This window comes from Dromaius novaehollandiae, chromosome 1 (genome assembly GCF_036370855.1).
Source record: "Dromaius novaehollandiae isolate bDroNov1 chromosome 1, bDroNov1.hap1, whole genome shotgun sequence".
In the NCBI taxonomy this organism is placed as follows: domain Eukaryota; kingdom Metazoa; phylum Chordata; class Aves; order Casuariiformes; family Dromaiidae; genus Dromaius; species Dromaius novaehollandiae.
In genome coordinates, this window is record NC_088098.1 from 192,773,241 (window position 1) to 192,787,103 (window position 13,863).

General features: G+C 38.2%; 1 protein-coding gene across 4 annotated transcripts in view; it reads left to right on the forward strand.

Annotated features, from left to right (window-relative positions):
* Positions 1 to 13,863, forward strand: part of DCLK1 (doublecortin like kinase 1) — a 244,698-nt gene that overhangs the window by 210,865 nt on the left and 19,970 nt on the right. For all 4 annotated transcript variants that reach the window (XM_026098293.2, XM_026098292.2, XM_064504926.1 and 1 more), the window contains 5 exons: positions 2,334 to 2,467; positions 3,139 to 3,216; positions 3,870 to 3,966; positions 5,847 to 5,927; positions 13,336 to 13,449. In XM_026098293.2, coding sequence (XP_025954078.1) covers positions 2,334 to 2,467; positions 3,139 to 3,216; positions 3,870 to 3,966; positions 5,847 to 5,927; positions 13,336 to 13,449 — 504 coding nt within the window. The remainder of the gene's footprint in view (positions 1 to 2,333; positions 2,468 to 3,138; positions 3,217 to 3,869; positions 3,967 to 5,846; positions 5,928 to 13,335; positions 13,450 to 13,863) is intronic.

The window sequence follows — 13,863 nt, forward strand, 5'->3', positions numbered from 1 at the left end:
CAATTAGTGTTGTACAATTACACAGTTTTATTGCTTAGTTAAAACAGTGAAAGCACTACATAGTGGGTAATTTGCACTAATCCCCATTTCTTTAATTGCCCTTCAGTATTTAAATGCAGTAGAACATATATAGCGTTTGTTCTGAATAACATGAGCATTAAATTATGTTTCACATTCCTTGACTGGCAAGTAACATACCACAGCTTCACACTGGGCTCCTTTTTATATGGAGTTATAACAGAGTGAGGAAAAGTTACTTTCTTCAGCTTTACAAGTCAACTGAAGTAGTTTTCCAAGGAAAGTAATACCTGGAAACAGATGGGGCAAAATGCTAGAAAATGCAGAGTACCAAATATTCTGCATTGGCAAATATTGCCAAATGAGCCTTTTCCGTAATTTATTTCTTAGACATATAAGTCATACAAGGCCTGCTAAAGGAGGAAATTATAAACATTCATGAGATTACCGTAATTCAGAGAAGGCTTTATAAAAAATAACTGCATAAAATAGAATATGAGATGCTAATTAGGCTGGATTTAGCTCCTGATGTTCTAAGTGAACACTTTACATTTTTCAGCAAGTGAATATTTAAAGTCTCTAGTCTTTAATTAAAACTGTTGTTGAAATTAGATTTATTACTGCCATTTCAGAGAGCACTTTCTTTAGTTTCAGGAACCAGATGTATTTAACAATCTGTGTTTTTAATAAAACCATAATTGCTTTTTTTCCCCTACTTTTCTATAAACCTATCTTTTTTCTGGCTTAGTAGCAGAGAAATGTGAATCTGTATCAAATTGCTGTTCCTCTTAAAAATCCAGTTGTATCATTAAAAACAAACACCATAAGGAAAGGAGAAGAATTTTGTAAATTCTGAATGTCTGCTCATAATTCTAGCACCTGATAGCAGTGTTTCAGAAGGACTGAGAGGGGTTTCTTTCCCTCCCTAGACATTACTAGCATTAACAAAGGAGAACTGTTGTTTTTCATATATAATATAGCTAATTATTATGAGTTATTGAAGATCTGTAGCGAACAGTGGGGAGAGACTTCTAGATTTCATTTTTGCTGCAAGTGAACTGTTAAAGGGACTGCTAAAGGATGGTAGAATTTATTGCATTTTGGTAGGAAAAAATCTAGGATTTCTCCTCTGCAAACAGCTGTAGTTAAGTGTGATTTCTACTACAGGAGTAGCTATTCAGGATAGGTCTTAAGCATGATTTGCTTTTTTGTTGAGAAGTATGATCTTCTTCTTTTTTTGCCAGGTAGTTGCTGTCATGGTATCACTGAGGGTGAGCCAGGCTGCATGCAGCTTTGAATTGGTTGCAAAGAACTAAAGCGATGCATACATACTTTAAGATGCCCTTCTGTAGGCTGTTTCAATTTTTTAAGGTGCCATTATGATAAAAAGCATTATATCACATCATAAACAATTTCAAAATGGGGAGCAAGAACCCAAGCAACAGTTGCCATAAAGAAAGACTCATGCGCTAATATTTAATTTAAATACATTTTGCTCATTTATTTTAAGCATTTTTAATATATTTTCAGTGTTTGCAGCTTTGGGGTCTTTCTTTTGCATTGGCCCAGCTTTTAAAATTGTGGGTGTTTTTACTGAGTTTTCTAGCTATTTCTTGTGACTATATCTTAATCTCCCTTTGCACCCATAAAAAGAAAACAAAAAGATCATGTTGCTGATGTACAGACCATGTTTTTGAATAGGATTTGCAAGTGTGCAGTGTTGCAGCCCAACCTACATCCATGGATCATGTAGGGAACATACCGCTAAGATACTGGTGTTTAACAATTGTTCAAGAAGAGAACAGTGTTTCTAGGTGAAATACTCTAGGTAGGTTTGCATCTCGTCACTTCAATACACAGAGAAGATGATTCTACTGTTGCTATCAGTGCAGTTACTGATGTGTTATCTAAGAAGTTGAAATCCCTGTATGGGCATTCAAGCTCTGTGTGAGTAAAAAGAAAAAAGCAAAAAAAAAAAAAAAAAAGCCCACACTGAGAATTGGCTGTCACTGGGGAGTTAACCTAGGAACTGCATTGCTGGAAGGTCAGACCTTTGCTTCTGGGCTTTAGCTTCTAGCAAGAAGAAATATATATGTCCTTTGTTGACCAGGTAGTCTGCATTCCCAGTCACAATGGGTACATTTAAGGGAAGTTGTCCTAGTCATGAAATTTCAAAACATGCTTCTCTGTATGTTGTAGGTAAGGAAGAGAAAGAAGAGTGTAAATTAGAAGCAACATTTCAGGCAGTTAGTAAATGATACAGTAGTTTCCTTGCTAGAACTATGTTAAACCTTTGAATTTTATTCCTGATTTAGGTTTATGAACACCAAGATGGAAGCAAATCTCTGAAGCTAGGAGACTTTGGCCTAGCAACAATTGTGGATGGACCTCTTTATACTGTTTGTGGGACCCCAACATATGTAGCTCCAGAAATCATTGCTGAAACTGGGTAAATCACTTCTCGTGATGATTCATTGATGTGTACTCAGTGGACCATGTTCTCATCAGTGTGTCAGTTAGGAGTTTTTACAGTTAAGATTTTTATGCTGCCTTTGCTCAAGTATAATATGGAATCATGACCCACAAAACAGGTTAGCTGGAAGGGACGTCTGGAGGCTATCTGTCCAAACCAGCTCAAAGCAGGGCCAACTTTGAAGTTACATCAGGTTGCTCTGCAAGTTCTTAGCCTCAAAGTAGAAAGCTCTTAGCTTAACCCTGAGATACTAACAAGCCATGTACACATACAATAAAAGTAATTTTAGTAGTTCACTGAATTTTATTTCATTATCACACATTGTGCTTTTCTTCTGTTTTGTTCTATTGAGTAAATACACACTGGTTTGAGCAAACTGTCTTACCTGTAAAGTGTTTCTGTCAGTAGAGGTCGTTCAAGATGACAGCACAATTTCTGCTGTACATGCATACATTCTGTTCTGACATAGTTTTAAGATGTAGATGTTTGTCTTTAATCTGAAAGCAGAATTAGAATAGGTAGAGCAAAGAGAAAGTTCATGTCAGAATATATAAGAAATTATTAATAATTCTGAAAATGTTTTCTCTGTTCTTGTACTATAGTTCATATAACCGTGATTTCTCTAACCATATCTCTCACACTTCTAGATATGGCCTGAAGGTGGACATCTGGGCAGCGGGTGTGATTACCTACATCCTGCTCTGTGGTTTTCCTCCATTCCGTGGGTATGGACTTTGATCTCTTCAGCCATCCTTGTTCTGTGAATGGTCCCTGTGCTGCTTCTGTCTTAAGCACAAAGATTCCCACTAGAAAAAGTTCTCTGCTCATAGGGTTTGGGTTTTCCAATGCTCTGCATAGCAATTTACACGCCATAAATGTCTGTAATTTTACTGTGAAATCTCTGTCTCATGTTTGTTTATTTTAGTTTAAACTTCATTGCATTACAAAACAAGAGCCTCCGTTACGGGTTGTGGGTGCCTTTGCCTGATGTTTAAAATACACAGTGAAATAAGCATCTTCTTTCATGGATCAAATACAACATATTTTGTGGTGGGTAAAAGGTAATGAAAATGTAAGCCATTTAATAAGGATGTTTCAATTTTTATCTTAAAGATCTCTTCTTCCCTTCAAACCAATTCAAAAGTTGCTGTCAGTCCTAAAGACAAGCAGGTTACCTCAGAAACAGTGTACCAAATGCACTTCATTTTATGATCTCACAATTCATATCTGTGGTTGCGTGCTTGGGGAGAATAAACAGCTTCCCAAAGCATCCTGAGGGATCTCCAATAAAAGGCACTTTCAAGAAGCTTATTAAAACCAGCTCTGAAATAATTCCTATGTGGGTTTTGTTGTTGTTTTCGTTTTCTTTACTTTATAGAAGTGGAGATGACCAAGAAGTGCTTTTCGATCAGATTTTGATGGGACAGGTGGATTTTCCATCTCCATATTGGGACAATGTTTCTGATTCTGCAAAGGTAGGTTTATATAGGTAATACTTGCTTCTGCACTATTATTTATAGTGAAGTATTTAATGAACGTTACTCTTCCACAGTGCTCCGTTTGACATGTCTCGTAACATCTCCTGCTACACATGTAAATTCCTCTGGGTCACCAAGTATGTTTGCATTTGATCAATGTTCATCTGTTAGACTCCCGACTGAAATGAACCCCATCTCTATGTGGGGGTCTCATACAGCAGAGACACCAGCAACCCCTCCTGATTGAGAAAAAATTCCAGTAACTTTGCTTGATGTATGCTCCTTAGCTTGAAAGCTCCCCAGGACTCTGCTTTGTATGTATTTATGAGGACCAGGTTACAACCTGGAGCCTTTGGACATTATATAATAGTATTATGGGGAGACTGTTTCCCTTATTAATTCCACTAGGTGATATGTCTGTTGTTTCTTTCTGGCAAAGACCCAGGCCTCGCACTGGCTGTGACTCCTTACTGTTGCCAGAGGGGTATAAAATATGGGCTTGCTCTGTCCATCCGGTTCATTGCTCATAGCCTCTTGGCAAATGGCACAACAGAGTTAGAGCATGAGATGTGCTAAGGCAGATGCAAACACACTTTTCTCAGGCAGATCCTGACAGACTTAACATACTTACAGAGTAGATGAAGTTTTTAAACTCTCATTAGTGTACTAGAGCGACAGTTTACCTTGCAGACTTTCTAGGGATTTGGCATTCATTATAGTTTCATATATAGAGAGGTAGATAGGTAATACGTGTGTGTGTGTATGTAAAAAGAAAGTCGACTTGGTTAGCATATAGATAAGTACTTAGTTTCCCTAATACATGAGTGTTCTGCCAGTTCACTTCTGTAGCCTGTAGGGCAAATTCACGCAAAATTGTTGTCCTGTTTCTTTCAGTGTAACAGTGGTTAATTAATCACAGAGCAATTACGATGTTTTGAACTGGATGTGAGGAAAGAAAATAGCTTTCTAAAGTTTGAATCTCGTTTTTTGGTGCAGTTATTTCCATCCTTCTTTTACAGAAATGTGTAGAGTGATAAGGAATAGGATTTTAATCTGTAAACTGAAGTCAACAAATGGGGTACAGTTACAGAGCTGGAAGAAGTCCTTTAATCCCCTTACTGTTTTGTAGCAGGCTTTATTTTATAGCCTCACTAATGAGAACTCCACAGGTCCTTTGCCAGTGGTCCTCCGCTGTGAAGCTCCTACTTCTGACTAATTCATTCTAAAATTTCTGTCTTGAAGCATAGGCCTATTGGTTTAACTTTTTTTCCTTGTTACTAAGAATTGTTAACCTCTGTCTTTGGTGATATATCTTTATTTGCTATCATACTGCCATCTTATTTTCTGTGCACTGATGGAATTAGGTATTTGTTTATTTACATGCTAGCTGAAAGCTATAGGAAGGCAGTAGCAGAAGAAAACATAACAGCAAAAATTATGTTTTTAAGATTTTTAAAAATATCTTCTATGTCATTTATACAAGCACTTAAAATACAATTCTAGATTTTCTGGCTTTTTTCCTACAGAGAATTTGGCTTTTTCTTGATGGGAAGCTAACCTAATTTCATGCGACCATCTGTTTTGTACATTATGTATTAAGTGCTTTTCTCTTAACCAGTGGCTACAGAACTGTAACTCAGAACTGTCTTCCAGCTTTTCAAGGTACCATTAGATGCTAATTTAAAAGTTCAGCTTAAAGTTCAGCAGTTTGTAGTTGTTCTTTTTTTTAATAATTTTAATATTTTTCTGCAGTTGGTAGTTCATTCTGTCTTTGAGCACTCTTATATAATCAGTTGAAGAGCACTTCAGTGAATTAAGTCTGTTGATTTGCTTTATGAAAGTGTTCTTTAGATTTGACCTGGTATTCCATTTCTCAGGAACTTATCACAATGATGCTTCAAGTAGATGTAGATCTGCGATTCTCAGCCTTGCAAGTTCTTGAGCATCCATGGGTTAATGTAAGTAATTTCAGGCTTGTAGATGCTGCTTGTAATTTGGCATCTTTAAGCTCTTCTCTGTCAAGTCTTTTCTATGCCCTTTTGGAGCCAGCACATTCTAAAAACACTGCAGATTTAACTGCAAATAAACTGAGTTACATGCTGTATTAGTATATAGCGCATACCTTGGAGTCTTCACTACTTTATGCATGCTCAGCTACATTTTCTCTGAAATATTTTGGGCCAGGCTTTCAATACATCTCAAAAGCACTTGACAAATTTATACCTTTAAGAATGAGCTTGTGGGTTCAGTGACACATTTTGTTCTCCTAAAATCAAATGGCCTAAAAAATCTGACAGTCATGATTAAGAGGTATTGAAGTATAGTCCATGGTGTTAAGCCTACTTGATCCAGCATGAAACAGGGAAACCTTTAGGATCATATTTTAACTTCCGATGTTGCAGTGTGCATATATTTATGTGCTGCCATATCCATTTAATCTGAGTTACCATGAAATATCTATTTATATATCCTGGCTTATCTCTAAGTGACTGTACATTTGCCATAAAAGTGGTAATCAGTAAGGTGGCATATGGATAACTCTGGCAGAGAATAAAGAGATTTATCTCTAATTAATGTTGAGACAAGGACACTACTTAATATTAGTTAATTATTTCAGACTATTTATTATGTCTTAAAATATTTGGATGACAAGAGAAAGAAATATTGGAGAAAATCCAGATTCAAATTCAGAAAGGAAGATTGAGAAAAGAAATACAATGGGGACTAGTGAAGAAAAAAGAGAATTAAAGGAGGAAAAAAGAATGTTTCATTTTGCATGTTATGAGTTGCAGAATGCAATCCTCCCTGGAATACTATTTTGTCCTTCAGATAACAGGTTCCCCTAGCTGCTATATCCAACAGATTTTTCTCACCAGAACACTGTTCTAAAAATTTAAATATCCAATAGTCTCAAATGATAATCTCTTTTTAAAAAAGTGTCCTCTATATAGCCCAGAATAGCAGTGATCTGTTTACAAAGTATACACCTTAGTCCTAGATGCTAACTTATTGCCTTTTTTTTTTTTTCTGTAAATACTATTATCATGCAGAGCACTTCTGCCATGTGATGAATGCAAGGATCCAGGACAGTGTATCATGAAAATCTTTTTAAGCTGACATTCAAGCAACAGAAATAGTATTTTTCCTTGGTGCCAGGTACTGTCCTTGGACACTGTGTTCTGCCACAATTTATAATGACTTTTAGCTACTGAGGCATCTATTCTCCCTCACAGGAGAAGAGGTGGGTGGGAATTTTTGGAAACTCAGTGAGGCAGAGAGGGAATTTACTGATCAGAAGCCGCAGAGAGGCCAGATCATCCACTGGTGTCAATCCAAACACTTCCACTGAGGTTCCTGAAACACCACTTGTTTACGCCACAGAAGGATGTGACCACTGATCTTCCTCTTGTAAAAAATACATTGGAACTGTTAATCCTCCCCTTTTCTTTCCTTTTTTTCCCCCCTACTTAAGCTACACTATAGTATATTTTAGGAAGCCATTTCAGCAAGATGTATTAGGAATACAAGGTGCTGCTTTGTCAGGAGTGTGGTGCTGCCCTAGGCAGGTGACATGAGTGTGACAAAACTCCCTGTCCTGGCTAGTGCCTCCTGAAGGGGAGAGAGGGAAGAAGGGCCAGGTGGCTAAAATCTTTTAACACTCCAGCAGTCCAGGAAAGGCATGCTTTGGTTACTGAAGCACCCTGTGCAATTTCTCATTTCTATGAGCAAGTTAAAATGTAGATCCCTGAGCCAGGGGTTGCTATAGGGGCCAAGTATAAATGGATTCAAAAGAGAGTTTGATGCATTTTTGGAAGATGAGTCCATTGATGCCTATTAAATATGGTGGTTTGGATAAAACTTTTGGCTCAGAAAGTTCTAAAACACTTGATTGCCACAGATGGGAAGATATACCAGGGGAAGTTCAAGCTCCACTTGCCTGTTTAAAATGTACTGTTTCATAAATAGTAACTACCATCCACTGTTGGAAATGCGATACTGTGCTGGATCCACTCTTGGTCTAGTTCTGCCGCCCTTCTTAGTCTTATGCTGCTTATAACTCTTTGCAATCAAAACTTGTAGCAGTTCTGTCCATAAATATCTGAAACAAGTATTCCATGACAGTTCTATAATCTCTTCTTTTCTGTGCAATTACTGCTCTTAGCAACTGAGAGGAGTTAGTATGTTGTCTTCAGCAATATGCTAATGACAGTTCATAACACAGATCAAAACCTTTTTTTAATTCTCGTATGCGTCTTCCAGATATTTTTTCTGGAAGGAGAAAGACTAGCACTGGGACCAGTTCAGAAAAGTACTTGAGCACATCTCAAGGTTTGCTCCTTTTTCAATGCGGCATCACACATGGAAATGCTTAGTATTAAGCAGAAAATTAACTAGATTGTTCGAAAGCCTAGTTTACTTCAGGAGAAATCCGAACATGGCTGAGCTGAAACAGGCACATAAGTGTTTTCATAAAGGGTCACTTCCCTGAATTATTTACCCTAAACACAGGATGAATGCACTTACCCATATTTACAAAATGCTCGGAGAGCTACAAGTCGTAATTACCTGAGCAATTTTCTGCAACTTTTGTAAATTATGTCCTTTTCTGTCCAAAAGAAAAATGGCTCGTGCAATTTTCATGTAACACTCCATCTTCCTAATTAACCTCTTTAAATACTTCTCCATGGCACCAAGTGATGGCCTTACTTTTTCCTTTTATTATTTTGGTTTTGGACATATTCATAGTGGTAAGATTAATGAAATTGCAGCTAAAATACTGGATAGGATAGCTGGATCGAAAAGCAGGCATGTATTTTCTTTGATGATTTTAAGGAAACATTTTCTCTCTTTGATCAAAACTTTGATAGACGCTTTCTAACTGGTTACACTGTATAAAACCATTTTGTAGATTGTAAATAACCATTCTACTTTATAGCAGCTTACTCTGTGATTACTCGGTAAATTGCTGAGATTCCTGGAATGTACTTTGACAGTTTCAATAGGAGCCAACCCTCATTTCAGTTTCAGTTTTTGCTATAAAAATAGCTGGAATCCTCTTGGAAACTGCAAAACTTGTTATGGTCAGAGTCAGACCAGTAAAGCAGTTCCTATGTCAATAATATCCCAGCTGTTTTCAATTCAAAAAACAAAACCTGAAGAGATGTTGGCTACTTGCCATTGCCACAGATGGAGATCTTGGATTCTAAATGCAATTCAGCAGCAGTTCTCTGCCCCCTCGATTTAGTTTATTTGGATTTGTCTCTCTGATGCAGTACACTTAGACCTGGAAACAAATCCATCAGTTTATACTTCCCCTACTGGGACCCCAGCTCTTTCCTTTACCTGCTCAAATTCTTTGCAAAACCAAAGAATTATAAAAGGGGCTGGAAGCTTGAGGTCTGACATTTTAAACATAGGTAATATTATATAACCTGAAGTATGCTAGTGGCAAGTTATGGGACAAATCTACTCTCTTTTTGTTGGATGAGTAGTAAATATTTTCTAATTTATCGTACAGCACTGATCAGTGAATGCTGAAAGACAAGGATTACATTCTGTAAAGCCTTCTCTGTTAAACTAATCAATATACAACGTGGTGTGTTGTTACTGGAGGAGGAAGATTGTACCCCAGCCTGAAAAGAATTAGGGAAACTATTGCTTTAAAATATTTCGTTAACCATACTTGCCTTGGAGATTTGTATGTGAAATAAATGAATAACCAAACAGTAAATAGTAATAAAGTGAGCATTTGTAAGGAAGTTAATTTAAAAAGACATTTCTTGTTTGGCAGCTGCAGTATTTTTGGTCACACCCTAGGACACTGCCCACAGAAAAATTTCCTTGTAATCCCTAAAGGAAACAGAGTCAAAAAGCTTTTCCGGCACTTCTATTTGCTCTAATTTTCTGCTGTTATTTATATAATGTCCTCTTCATCTGGTACATGGCAAGTCAACCTCTTGTGATGAGCTTGTGAAATGGATCCGAGTGCTTCAGGCAGTAGGAGTCTGGGAATCCTGAAGTTTGTTCAATCTTTTTAACACTTCTTTTCCTTTGAGTGGCAATGTGTCTTGCCTCATAGAATGATGCAAATATGAAAATAGTGCTTATTGCATACTCAAGTTATGCCAGAACCCTCTGCCTCATTTTTGTGGGGTTTCATTTTTTTTTAGTACTTGCAAACAGAGCAAAAAATGTGTTTTATGGAGCCTGATGAAAAAAGATCTCGAGATCCCAAGCAGTGAACAGGGTCTAGGTGAAAAATCAAATTCTGGACCACGATTTTGAAACGGTCAGTGATTTTGGATGCTTAGTTTTTGAAACATGCAAAGGAGAGCTCTTTTTTCAGTCAGCAGTCAGCATTTTCTGAAGCTCATGACACTTTAAAGTTCTCAAAGTTGAGCACCAAAAACCACTAGTCATCTTTTAAAGATCTTGTCCTGACTGCTAAAGGTTAAGGTGAAATTCTGTGATCATCAGCCATTGCAAGAAATAATTCATATAGCTAAAGGCTAAAGTAGAGGAAAGAAACTATTAATCTCTTTAGGGCCTGACATCCTTCCCATTACAGCATCTTGATGAAATTCTTGTCAGGAATATTTAGCCTGTTCTACCATTCTACAACTTGTCCTGCTGATTCTAGTGAATCCGATGTCTTTCTTCACTTCCTGCCTTTTTAAACTGCAGAGCAATTTGTTTTGATGTAGATAAACAGCTGTCATCTCTCACTCTCAATATCTATCTATTCTAGTGTTGGTTGAAGTGATTCCAGGAGCCAGTGTATATAAAATAACTTGTTTATAAAGCAATTTGGGATAAAAAAAGATATCTAGTAAACATCAGGTGGCACCCATAGCAGTTAGAATATTTAACAATGACAGAATAATTCCCATATCTACCTATGCTGTGTCTTAAATTAAGCTGGAAGATATATTATCTAAAAGCTGGAGCCAATACTATGTGTTTCTGGCATATTGCCACTGGAAATGTGCTTGTGGTGCTTCACCAATAAAACATTACCACAGTCTTGGTAACTATTGTCTTCTCTGTAATTTAGTCTTTTGACAAGATGACATGAAAGTTTGGCAGGCTTTCAGGTCAAGAAAGCCAAGAGAATGATTTTTTTTTCCCTCTGGTGAAGAAGTGTTCACTTTATAGATTAGCTTTCTTCTGGGAAAGGCAAGGTCAGCAGAATGCAGGTTATTTTTAGGGGTCGTATACCACCGAGCCAAGACTCCCCAGTGCTAGACAATAATCAGCTACTGTACTGTATTGTTTTGTTTTGTATTTTGCAGCTGTGTGCACTTGACCATATTTTGCCAGCTGAGACGTTTTGTTAAGAGGGAAGTGAGGGATCTCTAAACACAAACTCCCCAAACTAAATAAATCACAAACCAAAACCAACCCCCCTAAAGTTCCCATATGCTCACAGAGAACATGATTTACTGCAGCAACTGTGTAACTCGCGAAGTGCCCTCAGAATTGCTGTGAAGCTGGGGAAATGGATGCTTGTGATCTCACTGTATTCTGATCTTGTCTCTTGTTGACATATGTGCTGCTACAAGTTTATTTAAGTGTATTTAAAAAATCATTTTTTGACTGTTGGTAGCTACAGGTACAAAGCAGTAACACCCCAGGCTGATCATTGTGGATACCAGTGGCCTGATATCCTGCATATTCTGCCTGTTGTGCATATTGTTGCCTGTTGTGCATATTCTGCATATTGTTTCCTGATATCCTGCATATTCTGCTGGGCAGAAAGTCTCACCATCTCACCAAACAGTGGCTTTTTGCACTGCTTCCTGAGCAGCCTGCCAGTCATACTGGTTGGTTCTTGCCTTCTGAATCAGTCACAAGAGGCCTTGTTTTCAATTTTCTGAGCTTGAATTTAACTGTTGACTTGTGTCTGGCTGCAAGCGCCCTTCTTTTTGCTCGGGTTTTGCTTCTGCCTGGAGCATGTCCGTGTGCCTCAGTGCAGATAGATACGTGTTTGCCCTGAGAAGCAGGCAAGAGTAGCCTGGAGAAGGCACCTCCCTAGCCCAGCTGCACAGCTTCTGGACTGGAGCTATGGCCCAGGTGGCTAGCTGGGTGCACAGGGCAGAAGAACATGTGTCTGCCTGTACTTGTCCATGTAGTTGTGTGGCTACTTTTACCTCAAGTTAGCTCAGGTGGAGAACATGCGTTTTTTGGCAAGGAAGCAAAGGCCACCCACAGCTGACTCCAAACCTTGTCTGTTTTCCTGCCTGGGCAGCGTGTGCCCCTGGCTCTGCTTTGCCCACAGCATCACAGGCTTGTGTGTCTTGTGACAGGGGAGGGAGCTGTAGTCCCTTGTTGACGCTTACAGTTATAGATTATCAGTCAGACTTCTGTGAAGGAAACTTGAGTTTTGGAGGTGTTTAGCTAGTTTTACTATGGTAAAATCACAGTCTGCAATTGTGCAAATGGTTATCTGTCATTCATATTTCCAGGTAGCATGATAGCAAGTCGTTATCCTGCACCTAAACTGACCTGCAGAGGAATACCATGACATATCCTCATATCTGCAAGGTCCTGTGTTCACCCACAGTGAAGGTCTCAGTTGAGACATGTCTCAGCTCCCACCTTGCCTGGGTTTCCTCTCCATGGGGCTCCCTGAGAGCTGGAACATTAGCAGGAACATTCGCCCAACCCAGTAGTTCCTCATCTGTGGCCTTTATGACTGGGTTGTGGAGGTCCTGTTCAGGAGTTACAGATCGCCTTATCTCAGTTCAATTTTTGACAAATATCTAGCGGGTGCTTGTATCAAGCGCCCTCAGGATTTAAAGTCTTCCCCTTACACCACTACAGGGGAACTTCCTCTTTTTACACACTGAAAGACACTTTGTTTAAAACAGAGTGTCTCCACAATGGTGTATCACGGGGCTTCCTTTCCTTCCTACCAAAACTGGACTTCTGGTTTCTGTAATCTCTTGGGCACTTTCTACTTTTGAGATCATTATCTTTAAATTTATTTGATGAGTCAACAGAATAAGGAATAGGTCCAAGCTTATCACACATTAAAATATACATGGACATAAAAACAACTGGACAGTGGAAGTTAAGACATGGTAGAAATAAGAGAAAAATATTTAATAATTATTATTATTTAATGTTACCAGAAGTTTGAGAGGGAGATAATAGGTAAAGAAGAGGAGAGAGGCTGGTTTCATATTAATGATACTCATCTTACAAAGAGCTTAGATATTTTAATGGGGACAATTACTGACAAATACTGCATTACAGATTTTTTCTTGAACTTTTCTACATTGACAGGTGCTATCAGAATCACCACACAATACCTTTATTTTGCATTTTTTCTCTGAAGTTTTATTTTGTTTTGTTTCCCTGCAGGATGATGGCCTTCCAGAGAATGAGCATCAGCTATCAGTGGCTGGGAAGATAAAGAAGCATTTCAACACAGGCCCTAAACCGAACAGCACGGCAGCTGGAGTTTCTGTCATAGCAGTAAGCATCTGAAATACACAGCTGAAACATTTAAATATGTGACCACAAGGCAGTGTGTGTTTAGGAGATGCCACCAAGAGAAACCAGAGAGGGTCAATCTGTAGACAATTCTAGCATTTAATTAATATATTTAGACTGATATTCTGCACAATTTCTCCATTGATTCTCCTCGTGAGTCACATTGTTATTTAGCAGCCCTAGGATAACAAAAAGTAAGCACGCTTCTACATTTTAGCAGATTGGTGGGCTAACTCCAATGTAAATTCAGCATTTTAAACTGTGGGATCATGTCATTTTACTTGGCAGCAGAATCATCACATGGATTGAGGCAACACAGAGGTTGTAGCAGAAGGACAGCAGCACTTTACAATGAGTGGAAATCACTCCAAAATTGTAACAGAAAATCTGTACAGC